Source organism: Delphinapterus leucas, chromosome 15 (assembly GCF_059928025.1).
Source record: "Delphinapterus leucas isolate spDelLeu-1000000601 "Yukka" chromosome 15, BTC_Dleu_Yukka2, whole genome shotgun sequence".
NCBI lineage: Eukaryota > Metazoa > Chordata > Mammalia > Artiodactyla > Monodontidae > Delphinapterus > Delphinapterus leucas.
The window spans coordinates 66,212,328-66,240,227 of record NC_143143.1 but is presented as its reverse complement, the minus strand read 5'-3'; the positions used below and the strand labels follow the sequence as shown (position 1 = coordinate 66,240,227).

General features: G+C 50.1%; 1 protein-coding gene across 3 annotated transcripts in view; it reads left to right on the top strand.

The window, feature by feature from the left end:
• Nucleotides 1-27,900, top strand: part of MTCL2 (microtubule crosslinking factor 2) — a 74,966-nt gene that overhangs the window by 23,243 nt on the left and 23,823 nt on the right. For all 3 annotated transcript variants that reach the window (XM_022592477.3, XM_022592476.3, XM_022592478.3), the window contains exons 3-8: nucleotides 6,507-6,665; nucleotides 17,102-17,164; nucleotides 17,826-19,016; nucleotides 21,149-21,295; nucleotides 24,084-24,209; nucleotides 25,446-25,676. In XM_022592477.3, coding sequence (XP_022448185.1) covers nucleotides 6,507-6,665; nucleotides 17,102-17,164; nucleotides 17,826-19,016; nucleotides 21,149-21,295; nucleotides 24,084-24,209; nucleotides 25,446-25,676 — 1,917 coding nt within the window. The remainder of the gene's footprint in view (nucleotides 1-6,506; nucleotides 6,666-17,101; nucleotides 17,165-17,825; nucleotides 19,017-21,148; nucleotides 21,296-24,083; nucleotides 24,210-25,445; nucleotides 25,677-27,900) is intronic.

Here is a 27,900-nt window from a genome sequence, read left to right as displayed (position 1 = left end):
GATGATGCCTACTAACAGCAGTTGCTGTGTGAGTACGAGCCACACACCTGGTGCTGGGCTCCAAGTCATCCGTGCATGGTTCCATGGAGGTTTCTTTCTTGTGCTGATGGAGAGTAGTGAAGGCCTGGAGTTGAATAAGACTGGTTTAAATCTGGGCTCCAATAGGCCCTAATTTTATGATCTTGAGCAAGTCACCTGTTTCAGTTTCCTCATCTGTAAAACACGTGTAACGGCAGCCCCTGCCCCACAGGGTTCTATGAGGATCAAATGAGATCAGGTAGGTGAGAGGTCACTGTAGGCACTGGAAAAGGTTAGCTAATAATTCTTCTTCTTCTTCTCATTTTCCGGATAAGGAAAGTGAGTCTCAGAGAAAGGAAGTACCTGTCCAAGTTCATGTGACCCTCCATGTAGCTGGCAGAGCGCAGACGTATCAGCCTCCCATGCTTGCCGCCTGACCTTGTTGATCTTGGCCTCAGAGAGCAGGAAAGGGACGGCCTGGAGGCTGGCAGATGGGGCTTCCAGAAGAGAAGTCTGCCCTGCCTGTCTGTATGAGCCCTGGTCTGGGGGCTGAGAACTCCAGGGGACCTGGCCCAGCACCCTGCTCTCAGAACTCAGCCCAGTGTTATCCAGGGATGTAGGAGCTGGGGGTAGAGGCATCTGGCACAGCCTGGGGGACTGTGGAGTCTTCCTGCAGGGGTGACCTCTGAGGTGAGGCCTGAGGTGGAAGAAGGAATGTTGAAGGAAGAGGGCCCCTGTAAGTGGAGGTGAAGAGTGAGCACCAGATCCACACCGGCCTTTGCGTCTCCCATTGTCTTGCATGTGCTGTGGTCACATTGGAATTGTAGGTCTGCTGTACAAGTGAGGAAACAGCTCAGAAAGGTTGTATCTCCAAGGCCAAAGTGTACCTGTACCTAAGAAGGCAGCTCTTGGGATAAATTGTTATACAAATATTCAAATTCCAGGTACCAGATCGAGAGGGTGTGGGGTGAGGGAGAGCCCTGGAAGCTTAGAGGAATCTGAGTTTGGGTCCAGGTAGTTGGGGCTTTGGGGCGAAGACACCGAAAAGTCAGCCTTAGATGAGGAAGGGGTGGAGGAAGGCTGGAGCTGGGAGCAGACTAGCTGGCTTGCCTCTGTGGGAGGAGCTGAGAGCAGCTGGTGTGTGTGTGTAGAATGGGGAGGGGGGGAGGCCCTCTGGAGTCTGGGCGGAAGGGAGCGGCCCCTTCTGTTGGGATTTGAACTAGCCAATCAGCAACTGGCTTGGCCCCTTCCCTCCCTCCTCTCCCTGCGCCTGCAGCTGGAGCGCTGAGCTCATCCACACTGGCCTGGGCTGGACAGCTTTGGCCGCCTCTCTGTGTCCCAGGTGCTGGGGATGTTCTGGGGCATTTTTTGGAGGCTTTCAGAACGCTGACTTCCCTGGCATCGCCTGGGAGGGCTTGAGAGACCCAAGTGTGGAGGGAGCTGGATGCTGCCTGGGAGGGTATCCCCGGGGGCCCTCCGACTTGCTGTGCCAGCAAGAGTAGACAGGCGTGAGGCCGCCTCTTGGAGTCTCAGTTTCCCCTTCTGTTAAAAGGAGGGCTTAGAGCAGCTGAATCTTCAGGGCTTTTGCAGCCCCAGTGGTTTAAACAAGCAGGTAGATTACTGGTGAGGGTGCCATGAAAGAAAGCTCAGGCCTTGGCCCTCCCTCTCCCTCACCCCCACCCCCAGGCTCTCTCACTGTCTGCTGGTTCTCACAGCTGGCAGGACCCACAGAAGCTCAGCAGGAACATTGTTCAGCATGAGGAGGGCAGGGGTGTGGGGGGGCAGAGACCTGCTCTACCACTTGCTTGCTGTGTGGCTTTGGGAAAGCTCCTTGACAGCCCTGAGCCTCAGTTTCCCCATGTGGAAAATGGAGATGCAACAAGTCTCTACCTGTAGAGATTTTTGTGAGGATAAAATGAAATAGCTCAAGTAAAGAGCGTGCTGAGCACGGAGTCTGGCTCGGGATGCTCCCTCAGCAAATGAACAGATGTTGCTTGGCGTGTTACTGTTCAGGAGAAGAACTTAAAAGGCACTAGTGGGACAAATGGCTGGACCACGGTGGAGAAGGGGGCCAGAATCTCTACCTCCCTGGGTAGATAAGTATAGCCTGGAGGTTTGTTTACCATGGAGATTCCCAGGCCCCACCCTCAGGGCTTGGGATCCTGTAGGAGGGCTTCAGGTCCCAGGAATCAGGGATGAAAATTCCCACCTGAAGGGACTCTTGTGGGAGGCCCGAGGACACACCGGTAAAACAATTCTTAGAAATAGATGTTGCTGGAGAAAAGGTTCTGGCTTTGGGTTTAATCCCTGGGTGACCTGAGCAGGTTACTTTCTCTCTTTGATCCTCAGTTTTCTCATCTGTACAATGGGGGTGACATTCCCACCCTCCCGGGGTTCCTGGGAGGATTTCGCCACACAGGACCCAGATGCTGCCTGGACAGGGGGTGCTCCTTAGTGACGGTTCCTGTCCCACACCCTGGGGATTCAGAGTGACAGAGACCCCTTAATGCCTTAGGCCCAGGAGCCGAGGGGCCGATGAGCGAGGTGGCTGTGGCCTGGAGGCTGCTGGTTGCATTTGGCAGGAGCCAGACCCCAGCGCTGTAACAGTGACCTCATGGCTGAGAGCGTTTGTTTGTGCTTTGGGGATTTGCCCTGGTTTCCAGAAGCTGCAGCTGCTTCACCTCCTGTAGTATCTCAGCCCCCCAACCTTGGGGATGGTTGGAAGGATCATGAGAGGATCAAATAAGACACGCAGGTGGGGCCCCGTGAGCCCCTGACACAGTGAGCCCACTGTTGCACTTATTTTTAATACTCTTATTATTGATATTAATATAATGTGTCTTCAAGCTTCAGGCCAACAGCGGCTCAGATTGAGAGCAAGACTCCAGAGTTGACCCACCTGCTTTCAGATCTTGGGTCTGTAGCTTCCTAGCTGTGTGGCCTTGGGCAAATGACCGTTTCTTTCTGAGCCTCAGAGTGGGGATGATATTCAAAGCACGTTCCCAGGGGATGAAAGGCACGTGGTGGGTGCTCGGGGAGCGACAGCTGATTCTGCCTGATTACCTGGGAGAGCCAGGGGGCCCAGGACCACTGAGGCTCAGAGAGAGAAAGGGAGAGGCGCAGGCAACCAGGCTCCTGCCCTCCAGGCAGGCATGCTCTTTGCTCCTGTGGGCCTCCATCAGGGGCACAGGGCTCTGTGGGGATCTGAGATTAAGGGCTCTTTTGTCCACACTGGAATTCTGTAAGCTGCCTGGGGCTAGGCCTTCTTAACAGAGCACCCCTGGGGGTAGAAAGCAGTTGGAGAAGGGGGTTCCACGGAGGATGGGGCAGAAGGCAACTGGGGACTCACGGAAGGGATGAAATCCATAGAGTCACTCATGAACCCAAGAGGATCCAGGAATCCACATGGATCATGACTTCTTGGTGGGGAGTGGGTCACCTGCCCAGGTCAAGGCCATGGTGGGGATGGAGTGAACCCCAGGTGGAGAGGAGCTGGCCCAGGTGGGAGCATAGTTAGGAGAGGAGCCCCCGCTCCTCCCAGCAGCTGATCCCTCATCCCAGTCAGGGACACAGCCCTCTCTGGACATTTGGGGGTGTGGGCAGTTGTGGGGAGCACCCCCAGCCAAGCTAGGGCATGTGCAGCTCCCCATGTTTCAGTCATTCACTCCTTCATTTCCCTCCCTTTTTGCTTGCTGGGGTCTTGGATTTGTTTGTTCATCCAACAAGCATTTATTAGGCACTTAGTGTGTGCCAGACCCTGCGCTGCTACCGGGACACAGAGATATGAAGGAGCCCCGGCATGGCCTGGGGCCTGGACCTCTGTGCTCCACCACTCCTGCCCCCAGGGGCTAAGCAGATGAATGAATGAATAAATGAATGAATGAATGGAGTATTGGTCAGGACAGGGACTCACTGGGTGACCTAACAGCCTAAAACTTGGGACCTGGGGCTGAATACCTGGACACTAAACTCAAGAGTGAGGTTGTGGGGTGTTGGGCCAACCTGGATTAAAATCAGTGCACAGAGGTGAAGCAGTAGTCTTGACAGTGCGTTAAAAATCATACTTTTGGGCACCTGCTATGTTCCAGCCACCAGCCCAAGCACTATGTCTTTTTTTTTTTTAATTACTGAATTTTATTTTATTTATTTTTTATACAGCAGGTTCTTATTAGTTATCTACTTTATACACATCAGTGTATACATGTCAATCCCAATCTCCCAGTTCATCCCACCACCACCACGACCCCCCGCCGCTTTCCCCCCTGGTGTCCATACATTTGTTCTCTACATCTGTGTCTCTATTTCTGCCCTGCAAACCGGTTCATCTGTGCCATTTTTCTAGGTTCCACATGTACGCGTTAATATACGATATTTGTTTTTCTCTTTCTGACTTGCTTCACTCTGTATGACAGTCTCTAGATCCATCCACATCTCTACAAATGACCCAATTTCATTCCTTTTTATGGCTGAGTAATATTCCATTGAATATACGTACCACATCTTCTTTATCCATTCACCTGTCGATGGGCGTTTAGGTTGCTTCCATGACCTGGCTATTGTAAGTAGTGCTGCAATGAACATTGGGATGCATGTGTCTTTTTGAATTATGGTTTTCTCTGGGTATATGCCCAGTAGTGGTATTCCAAGCGCTATGTCTTTTATTCCTCACAGCAGGCCTCGTGACTAGGCTATATCAACACCCTTTTACTGATGACGAAACCGAGACTTCAAATGGTTAAATAACCTGTCCTGGGTCTCACACCCAGTGAGGGCTGGAATCAGGCTTGAATCTAGTTTTCCCACCTGCGAAGTCCTCGTTCTGCTAGTGAGGGATTGCTCCCCCCACTTTGTGGATGAGGAGGGTTTGGTGGCCTAGAGAGACTGTGGGAGGAGCCTCGTGGGCCAGCATCCAGCTGTCCTAGGAGATCTTCAGGGGGCTGAGAGAGGCAGTGGGCAACGGAGGGAGGAGGGGGAGGCAGGGCTCGATTTCCTTTCTGGCCGTTGTTCTTCCTGGCCTGCCTTGCACACTGCCAAGGGGTCCGTGCCGAGTTGGGCCTGGGCCCGCAGAAGGCAGAGCCAGGGAGGGCCCTCTTCCCTTCCGGCAGGGAGGAGGTGCCATGGCCATTTCCGAGACTGGCAGGCACGAGGCACTGGGCTGTCTGCCCCATACATACCTCTTGCTGGCAGAGCCCTTACACCCCTTGTGGAGCCTGGGCCACGCTGGCCCTTCAGCCAAAGCCCCTGAGCTCCCTCCAGCTTGGCCCACACTAGCTCTGTTTGACTCTGAGCAAGTCATTTGCCCGCTGAGCCTCAGTTTCCTTGCCAGTAAAATGGGGGCATAGTTGGGGTGAAGAGGAATGAATCTGGCACATAGCAGGTATTCAACAAATGCTAGTACTTAGTCCACTTGGGGATGGAGGCTAGTTGTGATTTACCAGCTCAGAAGGGCCTTCCTCATCCCCAGAGAAGAGACCCCCTTTCCTACCTTTCACCCCAGCCAGCAGGGGACAGGACAGAAGGGTCCTCAAGGAAACGGGGTGCTCTTGCAGCAGAGTCCTGGAACCGGGATTGGAGTTTGCAGCTCCATTAGCTCCTTCTGTAGGGATGACTTGGACATCTGCCCAGCCTTTGTCGCTGGGGGCATGTTCTGTATCCCAGACAACTGGAAATAGGCCTCATGGTCTGTGTCACACTGTGACCCCCAGCAAGTCACGCCCGCTCTGGGCTCAGCGCCTCCCAGCAGCAGCCAGCACTTACCCAATGCTCACTGTGCAGGCACTCAGCCAAGCCTTTGTGCAATAGCTGGTTCAGTCCTCCTGTCGGCCCGTGAGGCTGGTGCTGCCATTATTGCACCCATTTGTAGTTAAAGGAAAGACCCAGAGTAGGGAAATAATTTGCCCAGGAACGTATGCTGGTCACTGGCAGAGATGGGGTTCAGATGTCTCTGGGGATGCCCATCTTGCTCTGGGTTTCCCCTCTCTTTAAAATGACCTTCTTGGAGGGTAGTGGTGGTGGGATGAATTGGGAGATAGGGACTGACATATATACACTAATTTGTATAAAGTAGATAACTAATAAGAACATGCTGTATAAAAATAAATAAATAAAATTGAAATTAAAAAAATAAATAAAACGATCTTCTGGCCCTGTCTTAAGCTCTGGTGAGAACTGGGCAAGAGGGTGGACAGGAGAGGCTTTTGGAAGCATCAAAAGGCTCAGATAAAAGTAAAGGCATTGCTAAGAACAGGCACTGCCTCTATAGCTTTCTGGGAGCTGAACTATGATGTGGACATAGGAAACACAGGGTGCCTGGGTTTGGGTTTTGGTTCTACCACTTCCTGGCTGTGCGACCCTTGGTGAGTTACTTGACCTCTCTGTGCCTCAGTTTCCTCTTCTCTAAGTGGGGGTGATGAGAGTACCTGCCTACCCTGGGGTTGCTCTGTGGTAGAGGTAGGATGGTGCCCTGCTCATCACCCACCTTTGCTCAGGTCTCTAAGGACATCTCCGTGCGGCTGCATAAAGAGCTCGAGGCGGTGGAGAAGAAACGGGCGAGGCTGGAGGAGGAGAATGAGGAGCTTCGGCAGCGGCTCATTGAGACCGAGCTGGCCAAGCAGGTGCTGCAGGCAGAGCTGGAGCGGCCGAGAGAGGTGAGGCCCCCGTCTACCCCGGCAGGGCCAGGCCTGGGCTGGGCAGGCATGTGCCAACCCCATCCAGCCAGTGCCTCTGAACCTCTGTCTCTGCACAGTTGTGCCTCCCTGGCAGAGCTGTCTATTCATTCACTGCTCCAGCACGCGCTCCCTGAGCACCTACTGTGTTCACTGTGTGCTGGATACTAAGGACCCAGGGGTGCGTGAGAGACACCTGGCTCCTGTCCTCCAGGAGCCCACAGGCTAACAAAGGAGACAGTCGCCATCAAAGGGCCACAGCTGGGAGAGGATTGCCTGAGAAAACATGCAACAGCGCTGAGCAGGGGACCCAGCCCACTGTGCCTCAGTTTCCTCATGTATAAAATGGGATAGTAATACTTCAAATCATTGGAAGGACTAAGTGGTATAGATTTTGTGGACATGCTTTAGGGACTGCCTGGCACTGCCACTCGGTATAAAGTCACTGCCAGGTCTGGGCAGCCTCTGGCTGGTGTCTCAACACACTTCCAGGACACAGATGCTTTTTTTTTTTTTAATTTATTTAATTTATTTATTTTGGCTATGTTGGGTCTTCGTTGCTGCACTCGGACTTTCTCTAGTTGCGGCGAATGGGGGCTACTCTTCATGGCAGTGCGCGGGCTTTTCATTGCGGTGGCTTCTCTTGTTGAAGAGCACGGGCCCTAGAGCGCACGGGCTTCAGTAGTTGTGGCTCGCGGGCTCTAGAGCGCAGGCTCAGTAGTTGTGGCGCACGGGCTTAGTTGCTCCGCGGCATGTGGGATCTTCCCGGACCAGGGCTCGAACCCTTGTCCCCTGCATTGGCAGGCGGATTCTTAACCACTGCGCCACCAGGGAAGCCCCAGATGCTTCTTGAGTGTGACCCCAGGCACCAGCTTCTCTGTCTTTGGTCATGAGAGTCCTTCCACCCGGCATCCCATTCTTCCTTCTGCTGTGTGTTAGGTGTACAGCATGTTAAGCACCATGCTAGACACTTTCCATGATTTTCAGAAAGGCCTGATGAGGTTGTGATTGTACCAGTTTTATGGATGAAAACACAGCCCTGAGGGAGGGAGCGATGTCCTCCAGGTCACGTAGGGCCCAGTGGGCTGTGCAGATTGGAAACTATCAGCCCAGGTGACGCCTAAGGGCCGGAATCCTCCAGAATCCAGGGGTCTGTGTCCCAGGCGGCCCCGGTGCCTTCTGCCCCCAGAGGCACAGCTGGGCCTCAGCTGTCTGGCTGCTCATGAGGCATGCTAGGATCAAACGTTGTTCCGGGTCACAGTTCTCACCTTCCCAAGGGCAGGCGTGCCAGCATTCCAGGACAGACACCACAGCCCTGAGGCCATAACAATCCTTCTGCTGCCCTCCCCACTGGGTGTGTTGGTGTGACGTGCCAAAGGCTTCTCGGTGTGGAGATGGGAGGTGTTTGCTACTCAGGGCTGCCCAGGGCTCCTGCCCTCCATGGCCTGGCCAATAACAGGGGACCATCTTCACACATCTCATTGCTGCCACCCTTGATAGTGAAAAGGAGAGACAGGTTCAGAAGGTGCCTCGGATGTCAGCCTGTTCCCATTGTAAAGGAGAGGGAACAGAGGTCCAGAGAGGGAGAGCCTGCCTGAGTTCACCCAGCCTTTCCTTGGCTGAGATGGGGCTGAGACCCTGAAGCCACCTCCCCTAAGTTTCAGTTTCTTCATCTGTGACATCAGGATAATAACAGTACCCAGTTTATGAGGTTGTTCATGATCATTCATAAGATTGGGTAACCATAGAACACTGTGAAGAAGTTAAAAAGAATAAGGTAGTATAGCAGTTCCTGAGAAAGTTAAACAGAATTTCCAAATAAGCCAATTCCACTTCTGGGTATATAGCAAAATTGAAAGCAGGGACACGAACAGATATTTGTACCCTCATGTTCATAGCAGCATTATTCACGGTAGCCAGAAGGTGTAAGCAACCCAAATGTCCATCAATGAACAAACAAAAATGTAGTATATACCTACAGTGTATGTATAATTTAAGCGGGAACGTGATTCTGAAACAGGCTACAATGTGGGTGAACCTCGAGGACACTGTGCTCAGTAAAATAAGCCAGACACAACAGGACAAGTATTATATGATTCCACTCAGATGAGTTACTGAGAGTAGTCGAATTCATAGAGACAGAAAGTAGGTTAGAGGTTACCAGAGCCTGGAGGGAGGAGGGTACAGGGAGATGCTGTTTCATAGGGACAGCATTTCAGTTTGGGATGATGACGAAGTTCTGGAGGTGAATGGTGATGATGCCACTGGATCGTACCCTTGAAAATGGCTAAAAATAGCAGATCTTATGTTATGTATATTTTACTGCCATAAAAAAGAAAAAAATGGTTAAAATGGTGTACTTTTTGTATTAGGTGTACTTTCCCACGACTTAAGAAAAAAGGCAGATACATAGGCACTGATGTGGAAAGATCTGTAAGGTACATTGTTAAGCGGGAAGAGAAAGCTATAGAACCACACGTATTGTGCAATCCCACTAATTACTTTGGAAAGCCGTACAGAACGAACTGATTTTGAAGCACGTGTCTATATGTGCAAATGCATAGCCTGGAGGAAAGTCTGGAGGAAAACCCACTGAACTGAGGCATTAGAAATGGTAGGAGTATGGTAGGCAATGGCTTTTGCTTTTTATTCTATGATTGCTGTATTTAGGGTTTTTTTGGGGGGGGCGTGGTTATTATTAGTGAACTTTTAAATAAAGTCAAGCATGTAAAGAGCCCTTTGTGGTGCCTGGCACACAGTTGGTGCTCAGGAAACACTGGTTCACTTCCTCTTGAAGGCGATGTCAGTGAGGCTGGCCTAGCCCTCCCTGATGTGCCCCTCGATGTCTTAGGATCTGCGGAAGGAGGCGTGGCCCTGTGTTTATTTGCTGATTGCCCTCTCTCCTCCCTCTCCTTCCTGATATGGTTTCTATGGAGACGAGGGTCCCTTAGCAATTCTTCTGCCAGAGCTGTTCCAGTCCCATCATCGAGATCTGCCTTTGCCATCCTGACAGGTTGCTGTGGCGATGCTGTCACCCGGCTGGGAACAGGAGCCCCTGGCCTGAGCTGATGTGGTTGCTATGGAGATGGCTCTTCGCTAGAGAGAAGGGAGGGTGGCCTGCCCCAGCTGTGTTCTGCAGTGGCACCGTTGCCAGCTGGGCTGCAGCTCAAAAATCGTAACACGAGCCACCGCCACCCCCAATCCAGTATCATTCCCCGTCTTTCTATTTTAGGCAGAAAGCCAATATCAGTGTTGATGGGATTTATTATAACATAGCTGCTGTGTCTGAGTGTTTGCTCTGTACCAGGCACTACACTGAGCATTTTATGTGTGTCTTCACGTTGTGTAGCCAGCAGCCTCCCAAGGTACATCGTGATTTTGTCCCCATTTTATTTTATTTTGTTTATTTATTTTTTTGGCTGCGCCACACAGCTTGCGGGACCAGGGATTGAACCCAGGCCCTCAGCAGTGAAAGCGTGGACTTGCTGTATATAGATGGGACAGGGGAAAGACAAGGATGGAATCCTAACCCAGGACCCTCCATCTCCCAAAGCCACACTAACTCTTACGGCGATGCCCGTGCCCTCCTTGCCCCATCCAGGGGCCTTCCTAGAACCCAGCTGTGTTTCGGAACCTCTGAAGAGGCCACTCACTCCAACGAGTACTTCCTTCTCTGGCACAGGCTTCTTGGCCTGATTCCCACTCTCAAGGGGTAGGAAGGGCACTCACCATAGTATCAGTTCACCTGGGTTCAAATCTCATTTCTGCTGGCGTCGTCATCTGATGCAGCCTAGCCGTGGCCTGTGTGCTGCAGGGCAAACTCGAACTTGGAGTTACACGGGCCTGAGTTTGAATCCTGCCTTTGCCACTTATTTGCAAATAACTGTAGTGTTGGGCAAATCATGTAACTGCTCCAGTGCTCAGTTTGTTCCTTTATAAAATGGGAATATGGGGACTTCCCTAGTGGTCTGTGGGTAAGACTCCACGCTCCCAATGCAAGGGACCCAGGTTCGATCCCTGGTCGGGAAACTGGATCCCGCATGCATACTGCAACTCAGAGTCCACATGCTGCAACTAAAGATCCCACGTGCCACAACTAAGACCCAGCACAGCCAAAATAAATAAATGATAAATTTTTTAAAAATGGGGGGCTTCCCTGGTGGTGCAGTGGTTGAGAGTCCGCCTGCCGATGCAGGGGACACGGGTTCGTGCCCCGGTCTGGGAAGATCCCACATGCCGTGGAGCAGCTGGGCCCGTGAGCCATGGCCACTGAGCCTGTGCGTCCGGAGCCTGTGCTCCGCAACGGGAGAGGCCACAGCAGTGGGAGGCATGCGTACTGCAAAAAAAAAAAAAAAAAAAAAAGGGAACGTGAATCCCTACATCTCAGAGGTGTTTATGAGAATTAATCAAGACAAGCAGGTAAAATGCTTAGTGGAGAATAAGAGCTCGGTAAATACTGGTTATCAGTGTCATCACCTGTGGGCCTTAGTTCAATAAATATCCTTCTGCTGCCTCTAGCAAGGAGCTCTCCATACCTAACTGCCAGGTGCCCATGGAAGGAGCAGTTAGGCAGCAAATCAACGCCTGCTCTTGGCAGCATCTGCCCCTGTACTTTGATTTGGGGTCCATGTCAAACCACTCTGTTTCCTCCACTCAAATGGTCTCCCTCAGCCCGGAGCCACACCGCCTCTCTAGCTGCTTCAGCCACTTTGGAGGAAGAATTCCTCAGTCTTTGAGATGCACCCCTACCCCAGGCTCCCCCGTGGAGTAAAGTTGGTACACACAGCACAGTCTGTGTTTTCAGTGAGACCTTTTCAAACATCCCCTCTAAATTGGATGAAAATCTACCCAACTGTTTTGGCAGAAGGCTTATTTTATTCCTTGAAGGTTTGTCTTTGTTTCCTGGCAGCATGGAAGCATGGAAGGTGTTAGAAGACAGGGGGCCTCTCCAGAGCTGTGCTCAGGCAGCCTCTCCGTGTGGGCTGGAGGGGCGGAAGTACCCTCTTCTAATCTCCTGGAGAAGGGCAAGGAGGGCAGAGCTTCTGCTCCTACTAGGAGCCGTTAGACCAAGGATGCTTAGAGGCACCACCCCGGCTGCTCAAAAGCAGCCTTGTGAGTTGCTGGGGGGTGGGGAAGCCCCTGCTGCGTGCCAGGCCAAGGACTGTGCCCTCGGGGTCCGGCAGTTGTGACTGGCATTCTTGTTGGTGCCCGGGTGCTGTCCTGCCCTGCCCTAGCCCGCCCACCTGAGGCCCAGGGCCAGAACATCTGCCCCTGGGAGCTTGACAGAGGGGCTGTGACGGGCCTTGGCTCCCTGGAGGGGCAACGCGGTCCCCCAGGCCGCCTGGCCAGCTACTGCCCTGCAGAGAGGAGGAAGGTCTTTGTGCTCTGTGAGCCTGCCTTGTTTTCCCTCCAGAGCCGCAGAGCAGTGTGGGAGCCCAAATGGCTTAGATGAGGTGGGGGGCAGGGACGGGGCAGTTCCATCCAGAAAAGGCTGGAACCACTTTGGTCCTGAAAAGGTTTGCTGCTTCAGCCTCTCTTCTCTGCCCACTGCCCTCCCTTTCTGGTGGGCACTCAGAACTCACCCTCTGAGAATGTGTTGGAATGGTGTTCATGACTTTTCTTGGGGAAGTACATTTTAAAAACATTTTACTATAACTTTCCCCTCCCACCCAACAGGTAATATATGCGTAGTAGAGAAAGACTAGGAAATACAAGTAAGCCATAAGGAGAAAAAGTTTCACCCAGTATTCAGAGGGAATTCCTCCGAGTAATTACCAAATTACTATTTGGGTGGGAGTACTTCCCAATATGTTGTACTTCCAATACGTTTTTCTGTGTGTGCGCACACACATATTGAAATGTATATATGCATTTTTTTTTTACTAAAAAAGTAATATAAGCTCAGTGAAGCAAAAATTTCATTACAAAAACATATAAATGCATGCCTAGCATACCTCTAAGGGTGGACACATCAGACTCTGGTTGCACTGGTTGCCTCGGGCAAGAGAGCTGGTCACAGGGTTCACTGTATTCCTTTTTGGTTTGTTTTTTTTGTTTTTGTTTTTTGCGGTACGCAGGCCTCTCACTGCCGTGCCCTCTCCCGTTGTGGAGCACAGGCTCCGGACGCGCAGGCTCAGCGGCCATGGCCCACGGGCCCAGCCGCTCCGCAGCATGTGGGATCTTCCCGGACCGGGGCACGAACCCGTGTCCCCTGCATCGGCAGGCGGACCCTCAACCACTGTGCCACCAGGGAAGCCCCCTTTTTGGGTTTTTTGAAGTTTGAAGTATGTGAGTGTGTCCTCCAAAATGTAAGAAATAATAATGATACATAAAATAAAAGAAGAAAGGCTGCCCTAACCACTTCCCTCAATTCGACGCCTGACTCAGCCTAACCTGTGATTTGGTTTGGTTTGTGTCTTTTCAGGCCTTTCTCTGTGCTTATATGATGTATATTCCTCTATGTATTTTTTTTTCATAAAGATGGGATTATGTTACATGCACAGTTTCTGTAACATACAGAATAATATAGCATGAACACAGACTGTCTTTTTAAAGGCTGGATGTTTTGGGGTTTTCTTCTGCTTTAAGGTGCTTATTATAAAAGTCAAAGATCACAGAGTCGAGTAAACATAGGAAGGAAAGTCTAAAAGAACACCATCTATTTCAGTATTTTAAACACAGAGCCAGAGATCTAGAAGGAGCTCCAGCTGACCCTCAGCTGTGGTCACCCTCAGGAGGAGAAGGGATGGGGGCGTAAACAGGAGGGCTTCTGCTTCGTCAGAACAGTACAGATTTACAGTGAGAATGTGTCTTTATATATTAATTTATTTTTTAAAATATTGTATAATTTTTAAAAACTTTAAAGAGAAAACGCTGGAGGACTATGTCTTCCCTCCTGAAAAAATGTGGGGGAAGAAAAGTGCAAAGTGCAAGTTCCCTGTACTCTCATCGTTATCAGCCTGGTGCATATTCTTTAGACCATATTCCCCCACCGTGCACATGTGCACACGTGTATACACACACACACACACATCTTATCTTTATAAAAATGGTAACATGTTCTAGCTTTTTTTTAAGTAACAGCTTTACTGAGATATAATTCACATACCATGTAGTGTGCTTTTTAAAGGATACAGTTCAGTGGTTTTTAGAATACTCAGAGTTGTACAGCCATCACCACTCTCTAATTCCAGGACATTTTCATTGCCCTAGAAAGAAACCCCAAGTCACTCCCCATTCCCTCTTCCTCTTCCTCCCTGGCAGCCACTAATCTACTTTCTGCCTTTGTGGATTTGCCTCTTCTCAACACTTCACGTAAATGGATTCATACGCTATGTGGTTTTTTGTGACAGGCTTCTTTCACTCAGCATGATGTTTTCAAGCATGTTGTAGCATCGAGCAAGGCTTCATTCTTTTCCGTGGCTAATATTGCCTTGTGTGGCTATGCCACGTTTTGTTCATCCATTCATCAGTTGGTGGACATTAGGGTTGCAGGTTTTGTTTTGCAGTTTCCTTTCGCTTACCAAGCTGTCTCAGAGATTTTACCATGTCAGTGAATCTCACTCTCCCTCTGTCCTTTTTCATGGCTTTAGGCTTTGTGTTATCTCACTCCTTTATATGTGATGGCTGGGACCTCTCAGTGCCCCTGGAGACCCCTGGTTCCCCTTACTGTCACCCCACTTCCCTCCTCCAGAAAGTCTACAGTGGTCACCTAATCCATGGCTCAGTTTTGTATTGATAGATGATGAAATGGAGTTTCAGCGAGAGGAAGGGGTTCACCCAGGATCATAAACTCAGTGTTGACGGGGTCCCAGCTGAGTTCACAGCCCCTCCCATCAGCTTGTGATGGGCGGGCCCAGATCTGCAAGCCTGACCACCTGACTCCTGGGCCCCCACCTCACCACTCCAGGAGGCGTCTCTGAGCATCCCCTTCCCAGGCCCCTTTTGTAGGAGGGGGTCTTTGGGGAAGGACTTGTTTTGTGGCCCTCACCCCCGCCTTCCCTACTCTTTCCTCCTTGCCTGGAAAGATCCTCCATCAGTCCTTCTCAAATACTGGCTCCCTGCTCTTGGCACCCAGCGTCTGAAGTATCAGCCTCTGCCTTCTTGCCTCATTTGCATTTCAAAAGGTCTCTTTAGGAATTGATTCGGCTCTAAGATGAACTTAAGAGCCTGTCTGGGGTTCATCTCCCTGGCTCTGTGGTTCCAAGCTTAGCTGCACAGTAGAATCACCTTGGAAGCTATTTAAAAATACTGATGCCTGGGACCTACCCAGACCAATGATGTGAGACTCTCTGGGGTTGGGACCTTGGGCATCTTTTTTTTTCTTCTTAAGTTTCCCTCGGTAATTCTGACATGCACCCAGGTTGAGAACCACTGTACTGGCTCCACTCTGTCCCTTGTCCAAGAAGGCACATTTTCTCCTTCCAGGTCTTTGGAGCTAGAACAAGAGCTCTGTCAAGAACTGGTCCCAGGGACTTCCCTGGCGGTCCAGTGGTTAAGACTTCACCTTCCAATGCAGGAGGTGCAGGTTCGATCCCTGGTCCGGGAGCTAAGATCCCACATGCCTCATGGCCAAAAAACAAAACATAAAACAGAAGCAATATTGTAACAAATTCAATAAAGACATAAAAAAAAAAAAAAAAGAACTGGTTCCAGGTCAGCTCTGGTTTTGCTGTGGGACCTCTCTCTAGCCTTCAGTAAACTGGGGGCTTGGATTAGATCAGTGGTTCTCACCTTCAGCGACTGGGTGTGAGACGTGGGGGACCAGGAGCCCATGTATTTGGACTACCTGGGAGCATGCTTGAAAATTACCTGCCTGGCTTGAAAAGTCAAATGTAACCCAAGGGTGATTTTATATGCCACTAACATGAATCACCCCTCTCTTGGGAAGAAATGTTCAGTGGACTCATGCATCTAACTGAGTGACTTTTTTAAACGTTGAGAAAGTTCAGAAATGATTTTTATAACAATTCCTCAAATTCCCCCCCACTGGGCTTGTGCCATTTTGCACTCTTGCCAGTGAAATATGAGTGATCCTGTTTCTCCATAGTTTCATCAATAGAATGTGTTGTCAGGTGTTTGGATTTTTGCCAATCTGATAGGTGAGAAATTGTATCTCAGTATAGTTTTAATTCACATTTCTCTACCATGATTAGGGTTGAGCATCTTCCTATGGTTGGAGCCATCTATCTTTTTTTGCATGTGAACCGGTTTTCATATCTCTAGCCTGTTTTTCTATAGGTTTGTTGGATTTTTTCCTCTATTTTGTGAATCTCTTTACATATTTAAGGTATTAACCCTTCGTCAGTGTAATACATTGCAAATATTTTTTCCCAGTTAATTATTTCTATTTTTACTTTTCTTCGGGTATTTTTTTTCCCATGTAGAATTTGCTTATCTAATCAAATGTATCGATTTCTTCCCCTATTGCTTCGGTAGTTTTGAATCATGATGATTATTATAGGCTTATTTTGCTTTAATCTGCATGAAAACCTACCATTTAAATTGTAAAAAATGATCAGTTCCCCATCATTTCTAAGCGTCTTGTATAGTTATGATCTGTTCTACCATATTCATTTTGTTTATTAGTATCCATGCTGAATTAAAGTCCTCACTAGAATGTCAGTTCCATGAGCTCAGGATTCCCCCCAAGATGGAGATTTGCATACAAGAGGCTTCTGGAAACGTCCCCTTGGAATAACACCATCAGGGATCGAGGCAGAGGCAGAAGCTGAGCTGCAGAGCATTCACACCAATGGCCTCAGCTGATCCCATGGGGAGCTCTAGAGCTGAAGTGGGAAGGGGACATGGACCAGTCACTGGATGTGGGTTCCCCGCCCCCCCAGCACCCCCACCCAGGGAGGGCACATGACCTTGGATGAGGTGGTTGCCCTCAGCCAATGGCCATCGCTGGGGGAGGGACTCAACTTTGAGGTCTTAGCCAGGGGAATGCGTGCCCCAGTCCTAAAGGCATAACACTCCAGCATCCCCCTCAAGTACCCTGTCTGTCATGGTCCCTGCTGTATTCTTCATGCCTAACTATGCCTGGCACGTGATAGGTGCTCAGGGAGTCTTTGGTGAATGAATGAAAGACAAACAAGAACAGAAACCCAGATTTCTGGGTCTTGGGCTCAACCCAACTGGATCACAATTTCGGGGTGGGAGAGAGGGGAGGAACCCTGGGCAGGTGGGTTCAGAATCGTCTCAAGTGCTTCTGTCCTGTTCCCCATTTGCAACCCATTGGGTGGTCTTGAGACTTCTCTGGCTCAGCAGTTGATGCTGGTCAAGGCTGGACATGGCTGGGCTGCGCTGGCTAGGGAGGGCAGGGGCCCTCAGCGGAACCCTAGGCACTGTGACTGCTCTTTGGATGTGCATCACCCTGTGAGCTTTCAGTTCAGTTTTTTTTAATCTCGCTCCAGCATTCCTTGAAGAAAAGAGGAACCCGCTCCCTTGGGAAGACGGACAAGAAACCTTCCATGCAGGTACCTCCCGTCAGCCTCCACAGCCTCTGTGCAGCCCCCAGCAGTAGCTTTCAGTCTGAAGGCCCCAGGCCTAACTCCATGTGGCTCGGGGAGTCCCCAGAGGTGCCCACCCTGCCCCAGTTTCTACTCCATCCTCCCCTTGTTCACTTTCTTAGCTTCGCTGTGTACTTTACTTCCCCAGACTACACCCTGAGCCCATGGTTCTCACATGCTCTGCTAGAGAAAGTGCTATATGTAGCACAGGTCAGGCATAGAATATAGTTAGCTTCTAGTGGTCCTGGATGGTCAGGGTGTCAGGCACTTTTTATATATTGTCTCATTTAATTTTCTTCATGGTCTGTGAGGGAGGGAATGTTATTGCCCCATTTTACAGATGAGAAAACTGCAGTAGTAATGGTAGTAGTAGTAGCAGCAACACTGACCCTGGCAGAATGTTGCCTACTCCAGGAAGCCCTCCTGGACTCCCCAGGCTACATGCGGTGCCCCATCTGTGCTGCAATATGTATGTCCCCCTCTCTGCTTCCCCTCTGGACCCACAGCTCCTTGAAGGTCAGGGCTGTGTCCGCAGCACGTAGTTAGTGCTCCCTGAAATGCTGTGGCTGAGCCTCCCAACACTAACCTTGCTGGGTTGTGCCTGTCCCTGTTCCCCCTCGGGCCACAGGAGGACAGTGCCGACCTGAAGTGCCAGCTGCACTTTGCAAAGGAGGAGTCGGCCCTCATGTGCAAGAAGCTCACCAAGCTGGCCAAGGAGAATGACAGCATGAAGGAGGAGCTGCTCAAGTACCGCTCGCTCTACGGGGACCTGGATGGCGCCCTGTCGGCCGAGGAGCTGGCGGACGCACCCCACTCGCGGGAGACCGAGCTCAAGGTTCATCTGAAGCTGGTGGAGGAGGAAGCCAACCTGCTGAGCCGCCGCATCGTGGAGCTGGAGGTGGAAAACCGCGGCCTGCGGGCCGAGATGGACGACATGAAGGATCACGGCGGCGGCTGCGGGGGCCCCGAGGCCCGCCTGGCTTTCTCCGCTCTGGGCGGCAGCGGCGGCGAGTGTGGGGAGAGCTTGGCGGAGCTGCGGCGACACCTGCAGTTCGTGGAGGAGGAGGCTGAGCTGCTCCGGCGCTCCTCAGCCGAGCTGGAGGACCAGAACAAGCTGCTGCTGAGCGAGCTGGCCAAGTACCGCTCGGAGCACGAGCTGGACGTGACGCTGTCGGAGGACAGCTGCTCCGTGCTCAGCGAGCCCTCGCAGGAGGAGCTGGCAGCCGCCAAGCTGCAGATCGGCGAGCTCAGCGGCAAGGTCAAGAAGCTGCAGTACGAGAACCGGGTGCTCCTCTCCAACCTCCAGCGCTGTGACCTCGCCTCCTGCCAGAGCACGCGGCCGATGCTGGAGACGGACGCCGAGGCCGGGGACTCGGCCCAGTGTGTGCCCGCGGCCCTCGGCGAGGCCCACGGACCCCACACCGCCCGGCTCTGCAGGGCCCGGGAGGCCGAGGCGCTGCCGGGGCTGAGGGAGCAGGCCGTCCTGGTCAGCAAGGCCATCGACGTCCTGGTGGCCGATGCCAACGGCTTCACGGCCGGCCTCCGCCCGTATCTGGACAACGAGTGTGCCGACTTTCGGCTGCACGAGGCCCCCGGCAACAACAGCGAGGGCCCCAGGGACACCAAGCTGATCCACGCCCTCCTGGTGCGGCTGAGCTTGCTCCAGCAGGAGCTCCACGCCTTCACGCGGAAGGCGGACTCGGTCCTCGGGGGCCCCAACAAGGAGCAGCCAGAGCCCTTCTCGACGCTGCCTGCCTTGGGCTCCCAGGGACCCTCCAAGGAGATTCTTCTGGCCAAAGACCTTGGCTCAGACTTCCAGGTAAGATGTCCCAGTCACAGGCCCTATTACTTTTTTTATATATGTATGTATGGCTTTTTTTTACTGAACCATACATACAGAGAGGCACGCAAAGCACAAGTACACAGCTGAATGAATTTTCCCAAAGTGAGCACAGCTGTGTAAGCGTCACCCAGGACAAGAACTAGAATGTGACCAGCACCCCAGAAGGCCCTCCTCAGGTCCCCTTTTAGCTACTATCCCCACTCCCAAGGGTAACCCCTCTCGATTCAGTTTTGCCTGTCTTTGAACTTTGCATAAATTGAATCACACAGAACACAGTCACCTGTGCCTGACTTTTCACTCATCATTATGTCTGTTGTCTCAGGTGACAGTAATTTGTGTGTTCTCGTGACTGAATATGATCTCATGGGGTGAATATACCACAGCTCTCTTAGTCATTTACTGTTGATAAAGGGATTCATTCCAAAGCCCTATCTTTTTGCCAGGTCGCCCTTTCTTCTGCTCATGTTTCTTTTGCAACGCTGTATTTTAAAACGAGTATTATTTAAAAAAAAAAAAAAGCTTTGGTCAGATCCTGTGCAAAGGCCAGAAACTTGGCTTTCTAAAGGTAATGAACTTCCAGCCTTGATATCTATAAACTACTACTTAGAAAAATTAAAATAGCAAAAGCACTTGTCCCCCCAAAAAGCATCACTGCAAGAGTAATCCATAAACATGCGAAGAGTTTCAGAAGTGCCTCTGGTAAAAAGATGAAGCCTCCTCCTCCCTGCTTCTTACTCCTTCAAGGTTTTGCTGTTAACACTGGTTTTGGAGCAGTGCTGTCATAGGCACATGTGGGCTGCTTAAAATTAAATTAATAAAAGGTACGATACATATAATTGACAGTTCACTTCTTCAGTTCAGCCACATTTCAAGGGCTCGGTAGCTGCGTGTGTCAAGTGGTGCAGATCTAGAACATTTCATCATCACAGCATGCCCTTCTAACTCTTTCTCTCCATGTACCCTCATATATTTGTTTTTGCCTCAAATTGTTTTATGTTACACCTCCTGCTACCACACAACTTGTTTTTCTTGTGTAATGTATCTATTTGTTCATTTATTTACGATGCTGTATTTATGGTTCATATGCTTTTTGTTCTTAGTGCTGGAGGTGCCATGGTAAGCAAATAAACAGTTATGATTCCTGCCCCCCAGCCTGTATCATCTAGTGGGGAAAGAGATGTTCATCAAAATATCATGCCATTGAATGGGAAATCACAAACTGAGATGAGGGCTCGCTAGGAAAGGTGCTGGCTTCTGTGAACGAGAAGCTTGACCTAGACCCTGGGTCAGGGAGGACCTCTGATCTGAGCTGAGATCAGAAGGATGGATCACCAGGGGAAGAGTGTTCTAAGCAGAGGGAACAGCCTGTGCAAAGGCATCATGGCCAGAAGGAGCAGGATGTGTCCAAGGACTAAGGGAAAGAGTGCGGCTGGACCTCAGTGTCGGGAGGTTTGATCTTCATCCTGAGAGCAATAGGGGAGGGACGTCTTCCCATGTCTGTACAGGGAGGTTTAGCGCTTTCTTTTTTTTTTTTTTTTGTGGTACATGGGCCTTTCACTATTGTGGCCTCTCCCGTTGTGGAGCACAGGCTCCGGATGCGCAGGCCCAGCGGCCTTGGCTTACGGGCCCAGCCGCTCCACGGCATGTGGGATCTTCCCGGACCGGGGCACGAACCCGTGTGCCCTGCATCGGCAGGCGGACTCTCAACCACTGCGCCACCAGGGAAGCCCTTGATCTTGCTTTTCTTAAGCAAGCGGACTGCCCTATGTTGGGTCTCCCTCTTGGTTCTCCTTGGGGTAGGAATGAGCTGGGGCCGCATGTGTGGGAGGACAGTTGAAGCTGGCTCAGAAGGTTTGTGCACAAGACAGGCTTTCACAGAATCAGTGTTTTCATTCACCACTAGCCATTCAGCCTTTCAACAGACATTCATGGGGCAGCCACAGTGTGCCAACCAGGGCTGGGGCTGAGACTCGGAGGTAAATCCACCTACCCTCAGGTGTGCGGTCAGAGGCCTCTTTCAGAGCCAGAGGCCTGGGTGGGTGCAGTTTCTAGCGCCCCCGTGCCCCCTCCCCATGTTCACCTTTAGTCTCTTCTGCCTGTGCCTCTAGGTGCAGCCACCTGACCTCAGGGACCTGCCGGAATGGGAGCCCAGGATACGAGAGGCCTTCCGCAGCGGCGACTTGGACTCCAAGCCCGACCCCAGCCGGAGCTTCAGGCCTTACCGAGCGGAAGACAGTGATTCCTATGCCTCTGAGGTGGGCATAGGCCTGAGCAGGCAGCGGGGAGGGTGGGAGGAGAATGGCTGAGGCCGCTCAGGAGCAGACTGATCTGTGGAGAATCTTAGCTGGTGATGATACGGGTTTTGAGTATTTCCTTTGGTTCCAAGCTTCCTGACAGCAAGGGCTGAGAAGGAAACAAGGAAGTTTGGGCCATTCTCAGGGCCTGATGAAAGGAAGTTTATAAACTTATCCGAGGAAATTGATCTTGTTCTCCTATACTACTGAATTCCACAGGGAAGTTAATAATTTATGTCATTTAATGGAAACAGTAATTTGTTCAGCAGGAAGGCAACAATCTCTACAGTCAGGCTGACTGGGTACAAATTGTGGATCTATGTATACTAGTTGTAAAATTGTAAAAGTGTCACTTTACTTCTCTGATCCTCAGTTTTCTCACCTTTAAAATAAAGGTAATGTGTCATAGGGTTGTTGAAAGGATTACATACATGAAAAGCCTTAGCTTAAGGCCTGGTCCATGTTGGGTGAAGAGGACGACGACACATCACTGGGCCTCAGGAGACCTGCAGGCTGTGTGGCCTCAGGCATGTTCCCACTCTCTGGCTGCAGATCCTCACCTGTAATATGGGAGGACTAGAGTGGGTGGTGGCTGTAGAATTTCCAGGATTCCCTGGTCCTTGAGGAATTCTGGATGGTTCTGAGCCCCTCCCAAGCCTACTGAGCCTCTCCCCAGCACTTGATAATGAACCTGAAACAGGAAAAGGCTCCTATGGACTGGATGGGGCTTCCCTGAGACTCCTGAACCATGGAGAGTCTCATGTGTGCCCCAACCTGAGCGTCCTTTTCTTCTCAGCATCCCTAGGAAGGCAACTTTTGGTCCCAGGGAGGCCAGTCTGCAACTGTGAAGGGGGAGAAGCTCCCTTGAAGCTGATGGATCAAACTCTTGAAGTGGTCTGAGTGTCCTAGCAGCCATGGCAAAAGAGGAGGGGAGGGGGCAGGAATCATGAGATACTTAGTTCTTATTTTTTGAGAAAAAGAGATAGGCCAGCTCACCTGCAGAGAAAATAATTTCCTACCTGCCCTCAATTATTGTTTCCTTCAGCCACTCTTTACTGAGAAGTCACAATTTGCCAGGCACCACATTGGGCACTGAGTTTAAGGAAAACACCAGAGATAGGTAGTACTGAGGCCTTTAAGGATTTTTAATAAGAAACAGGCATACACAGGACTTCCCTGGTGGTCCAGTGGTTGAGAATCTGCCTGCCAATGCAGGGGACGCGGGTTCGATCCCTGGTCAGGGAACTAAGATCCCACGTGCCTCGGGACAGCTAAGCCTGCATGCTGCAACTACTGAGCCCTCACGCCACAGCTAGAGAGCCCACGTGCCGCAACTACTGAGGCCATGCGCTCTGGAGCCCACGCGCCACAACTAGAGAGAAGCCCATGCACCGCAACAAAAGATTCTGTGTGCCGCAACTAAGACCCGATGCAGCCAAATAAATATTAAAAACAAAAAAACAAAAACAGGCATACAGGATATACCTCAAGCCAGAGAGCCTTCCATTGCCAAACTTTTACATTATTGGCCAGATAACGAGTGTTTGGTTTTTTCACAGAGGGACATCTTGCCATACCTGGAAACCTTTTATGTAGGTGTTGGAGCTGACATTTCCCTTTTCTGTTTTCCTGCTTAACATGACAGCATAAAAATTTCCCTTTATTAGTAGAAATACTTTTAGAAATCTTAAGTGAAGTATAACATACATGCAGTAAAGCACTCATATTGTAAGTGTACAGCTCAAATAATTTTCATAAACTGAACACTGCTGTGTAAGCAAATCAATGAACAGAGCATGACCTGGCCCTGGAAGCTTCCCTTCTATTCCCCATCTAGTCACCATCCTGACTTCTAACAAAATAGAGTTTTTTTGCTTGTTTAGCTACAAAGCCTTATAAACCCAATCCCCCCGCCCCTCCCCGCACCAAAGGTAGAGTTTTATTGTCCTTTTTGTAAGGTTTTATTATATAGTCATTATAAACAACAAATAACTATAATAAAGTCCCTAAGCAGCATTGCATAAGGATATGAAGAAGAAAGTCAAGATCACAAGATTATCACATAATTAACCACTGTGAACATTTAGTTTGTGTGTGGCCATGTCCTTCATGTTTTTCTATTGAGTATATATATTTTTAACTTTTTACTGAAGTATAACATAAAAATATACATACAGTAAAGGGCACTATCCTTTTTTTTTTTAATTTAATTTTATTTTTGGTCATGCCGCACGGCTTGCAGAATCTTAGTTCCCCGACCAGGGATCGAACCCTCACCCTCGGCAGTGAAAGTGTGGAGTCCTAACCACTGGACCACCAGAGAATTCCCAAGGGCACTATCCTTAAGTGTGCAGTTGTATGGATTTTAACATAAGTATAGACCCATTAAATACATATGGTTGATCCCCAACTTATCTTAGTTGTTTGTAAATTACTGCAATTATAAACGAGACGAACATCTTTGTGAATTAAACTGAGTTTTCATAGTATTTATTTTCTACAAATTTCTGCAAGAAATTATCAAGCTAAAATTATAACAATAGCTAGGTTTGATGTGCACTGTTTCATTTCATCGTCATGACAACCCACGGAGGCAGGGACAGCTGCCGGGCCTGGTTTATACTGGAAGGACAGCTTGGGCCTGACTTACTGCAATTGCTCTCCTACGATTCTCGTCCTTTGACTGCAGCTTCTCTCCTCCTCCTGCTCTCTCCCTCCTCCTTATCTGTGTCCCTCATCTCGACCCCAGATCAAGGAGCTGCAGCTCGTGTTGGCCGAAGCACATGACAGCCTCCGGGGCCTGCAAGAGCAGCTCTCCCAGGAGCGGCAGCTGCGGAAGGAGGAGGCCGAAAACTTCAACCAGAAAATGGTGCAGGTGGGTGGTGCCCAGTGCTCTCCTGCACCTACTGCAGCCTGTCTTCCCTGAACCAAACCTTAGCGGTCCATGGGTCTTCAGAGACAGGAATGTCAGGGGAAACCTGTGTCTTCTCGCCCCGTGCTGCACTGGTGCTTATGCATTAGCTGTGCTGTGCTGGAATCCTGGGCTTGTCGTTGACTGTCTGTGTGACCTCAGGCCCATTCTGTCTCCTCTCTGTGCTTCAGTTCCCCACCTATGAAATATTGCCCCGTCAGAGTTGAAAATCTGTATTAGAAAGGCCGTAGGCCTGGCTGGTAATCAAGATGGTAGCTCTGCTAGTAGAAAGCATTTATTAAGCCCTTACTCTATGCCAGGGCACTTGCCACACATCATGTCCTTTAATCCTCATGTTTTCCCCTGTGAAGTGTGTCCCCATTTTACAGGTGGGGAAACTGATGCCCAGAGTGCTGAAGTGCTTTGCCCAGGGTTGCACTTGCAGGGCAAGGTGGGGCTGGGATTCTTTTGTTTGTTTGTTTTTAATATTTTTTTATTATTTCTTTTATTTCTTTGGCTGCGCCGGGTCTTAGTTGCAACACGCAAGATCTTCATTGCGGCATGCAGGATCTTTAGTTGCGGCATGCAGACTCTTAGTTGTGGCATGCATGCGGGGTCTAGTTCCCTGACCAGGGATCGAACCTGGGGCCCCCTGCATTGGGAGCGTGGAGTCTTACCCACTGGACCACCAGGGAAGTCCTTGGGGCTGGGATTCTAATCCAGGTTATTGGCTCCCTCTGAGCCATTACCCCGTGTTGCTTACTAGGGTATTAATGCTGTCAGCCTTCCTCACCCCGAGAATGCCCTTTGCTCTGCATGTGGGTCACCCCTCCCTGCCATCACTGCTCACCCTCCCAGGTGCCTCAATGAATGTGAGAGTTCATGTGAAACATTGGTTCCTGGTATGGGCTCATTAGATGATGTCATGGTTTTTATAATCAGACAGAGCCGGATTCAGATCCCAGCTCTTTCTCTGATTGTTACTGTGACTGCTGCTGTTTTTATGAGTCTCTCTCCCCTGAAGTAGCTGAGGGAACTGTTTATTTCAACACAGTGAACTGCTAGTGGTGGAATCCCTGTCGGGGGTCACCACCGGGCACCACCTGAAATTTCCTCTCGGCCCTTGTGTGAGGCCTGGAGTGGGGTGAGTTAGGGTCCCCTAGACAGCTGGGGTAGCTCACCCTCTTGTCCCCCTTGCAGCTGAAGGAGGACCAGCAGAGGGCACTTCTGCGGCGGGAGTTTGAGCTGCAGAGTCTGAGCCTGCAGCGGAGGCTGGAGCAGAAATTCTGGAGCCAGGAGAAGAACATGTTGGTTCAGGAGTCCCAGCAGTTCAAGCACAACTTCCTCCTGCTCTTCATGAAGCTCAGGTGGTTCCTCAAGCGCTGGCGGCAGGGCAAGGTTTTGCCCAGCGAGGGAGATGACTTCCTTGAGGTATGGTTCCCCTGGGACTGGGACTGAGGTGGGGTGGGGTAGAGGAGAGAGGACAGGAGGGACATAGCCCTGGGGCTCAGATACGAAGCATCAGCTTGCAGCTTCCATCCTTGCATTCATTCATTCATTCATTCAGCATTGGTTTGCTGAGAACCAGCTCTTTACTGAGTGCTGTGGCAGATGCCGGGGAGACCGTGGTGAAGACGACAGACTCTGTCCCGGCCTTGCCAGGGGGCCAGTAGGTCTTTCACACTTCTCTGGTATTTGTTGGTTTCCCTTTTTAACAAACCTGAGTCTTGAGCTGGCAATAGGATATAGATGCGTTTAATGATCTGGTTGCGTTGTTTTTGCATTATATGCAAATATAGTACATATTAATGTTCTTTACTCTTTTAAGGTACAATTTATATACAGTAACGTGCACACATCTTAAGTGTACAGCTGATGCAGTTTTATAGTATACACCCTGCAGATACATAGTATAGCATCACCCAGATCACAGTGAGCACATTTCCAGTGCTCCAGAATGCTCCCGGGTGCCACAGGGGATACGCCCACCCCAGCAGTCAGCACTCTTCTGACTTCTTACACCATGCATTAATCTTGCCTATTCTAGAACTTCATACAAGTGCGTGTAGTCTTTTGTGTCTGGCTTTTGCTTAATATAATTCTTTGAGATTCATCCACATTTTACCTATAAAAGTAGTTGATTCTTTATTGCTGCTTATTTTTCACTTATGAATATATTTTATTTTTAATGTTACCTTTGACACTGATAATGGACACTGGCTTTCCATTTTTAGTAATATCAACTTCCTTTTTTAGATATGTTTATTTAACTAGAAAGAGTACGTTGACTTAAAAGCATTACTGATAGTACAGGTAGTATATGGGTGTGGCAGGAAACATGACGAGTGGAGCTTTGGGAATGTGTGAAGCTTGGGAAGGACTCACGTGGCCCATTTGTCCCTCAGCCTGTGCAGGACCCTTTGTCCTCAAATCCCCTTCCTCCTGTCACGATCAGCACGCTGACATTGCTAGGAGAAGGGGGCATGTAAGGACGTCATACCTCAGTCACACCCACCTGAGTTGGCACTGCTCACCTTGGCCTTGGCCTTTTAGGTACAGGTACCTCTGCCCTAGCCCAGGCTTGGCCCTTCTCCGGTTCAAGCTACTCATTCCAGAGCCAATGGGGACCAGTGGCAGTCTCCATGTACCCCTGTCAGGGGTCCCCCAGAGTAGCCTGAATGTCCCAGGAGCAGGGGATGGTGGTTAGACCTGAATCTGTAGCAGGAGTTTCCTCCCCCACCCCCAGTGGGGCTCATAGGCCACCCGCCTCCTCCCCAAGGGCCTCTAGAGAGAGTTGCTGACCATCTTTAGATGAACACACTCCCTGCTGCCCTCTCCCAGGAATGTCTGACATGGAGGCACCCCTATGAGAAGCACCTGGAAAGCCCAGCATGACTGCCCCTCGAGCATCACTCTTAGTGACACCTGGGGACTCCTATTTGAAACCACTGTCTGCTTTAGGACTGTCCCTCCTGTTTGGAAGTCCCACACAAGCCTCTGGATGAAGCCCAGTTTGTTTTCTTTTAATAAATTTTTTTAAATTTATTTTTTTATATTATAGTAAAATATATTGTACATCACATAAATTTTACCATTTTAAACATTTTTAAGTTTAGAGTTCACTGGCATTAAGTACATTCACATTGCTGTGTAACCATCACCACTGTCCATCTCCAGAACTCTTCATCTTGTAAAACTGAAACTCTTACCCATTCACTCCTTATTCCCCCCTCCGCCTGCCCTGGCAACCACTATTCTGCTCTCTGCTTGTATGAGTTTGACTTCATTAGATTCCACATATAAGTGAGATCTTGTAGTATTTCTCTTTCTGTCTCTGGCTTATTTTGCTTAGCATAATGTCTTCCAGGTTCATCCATGTCCATGTTGTCACAAATGGCAGGATTTCCTTCTTTTTTAAGACTGAATAATATTTCCTTGTATGTATCTATCACTTTTTCTTTACCCGTTCATTCATAGACACACACTTAGGTTGTTTCCATATCTTGGCTACTGTGAATAACGCCACAGTGAACACAGAGAGATCCAGATTTCATTTTCTTTGGATATATACCCGCAAGTGGGATTGCTAGATCGTATGGGAGATCTATTTTTAATTTTGGGGGAAAATTCTATACTGTCTTCCATAGCTGAAGCC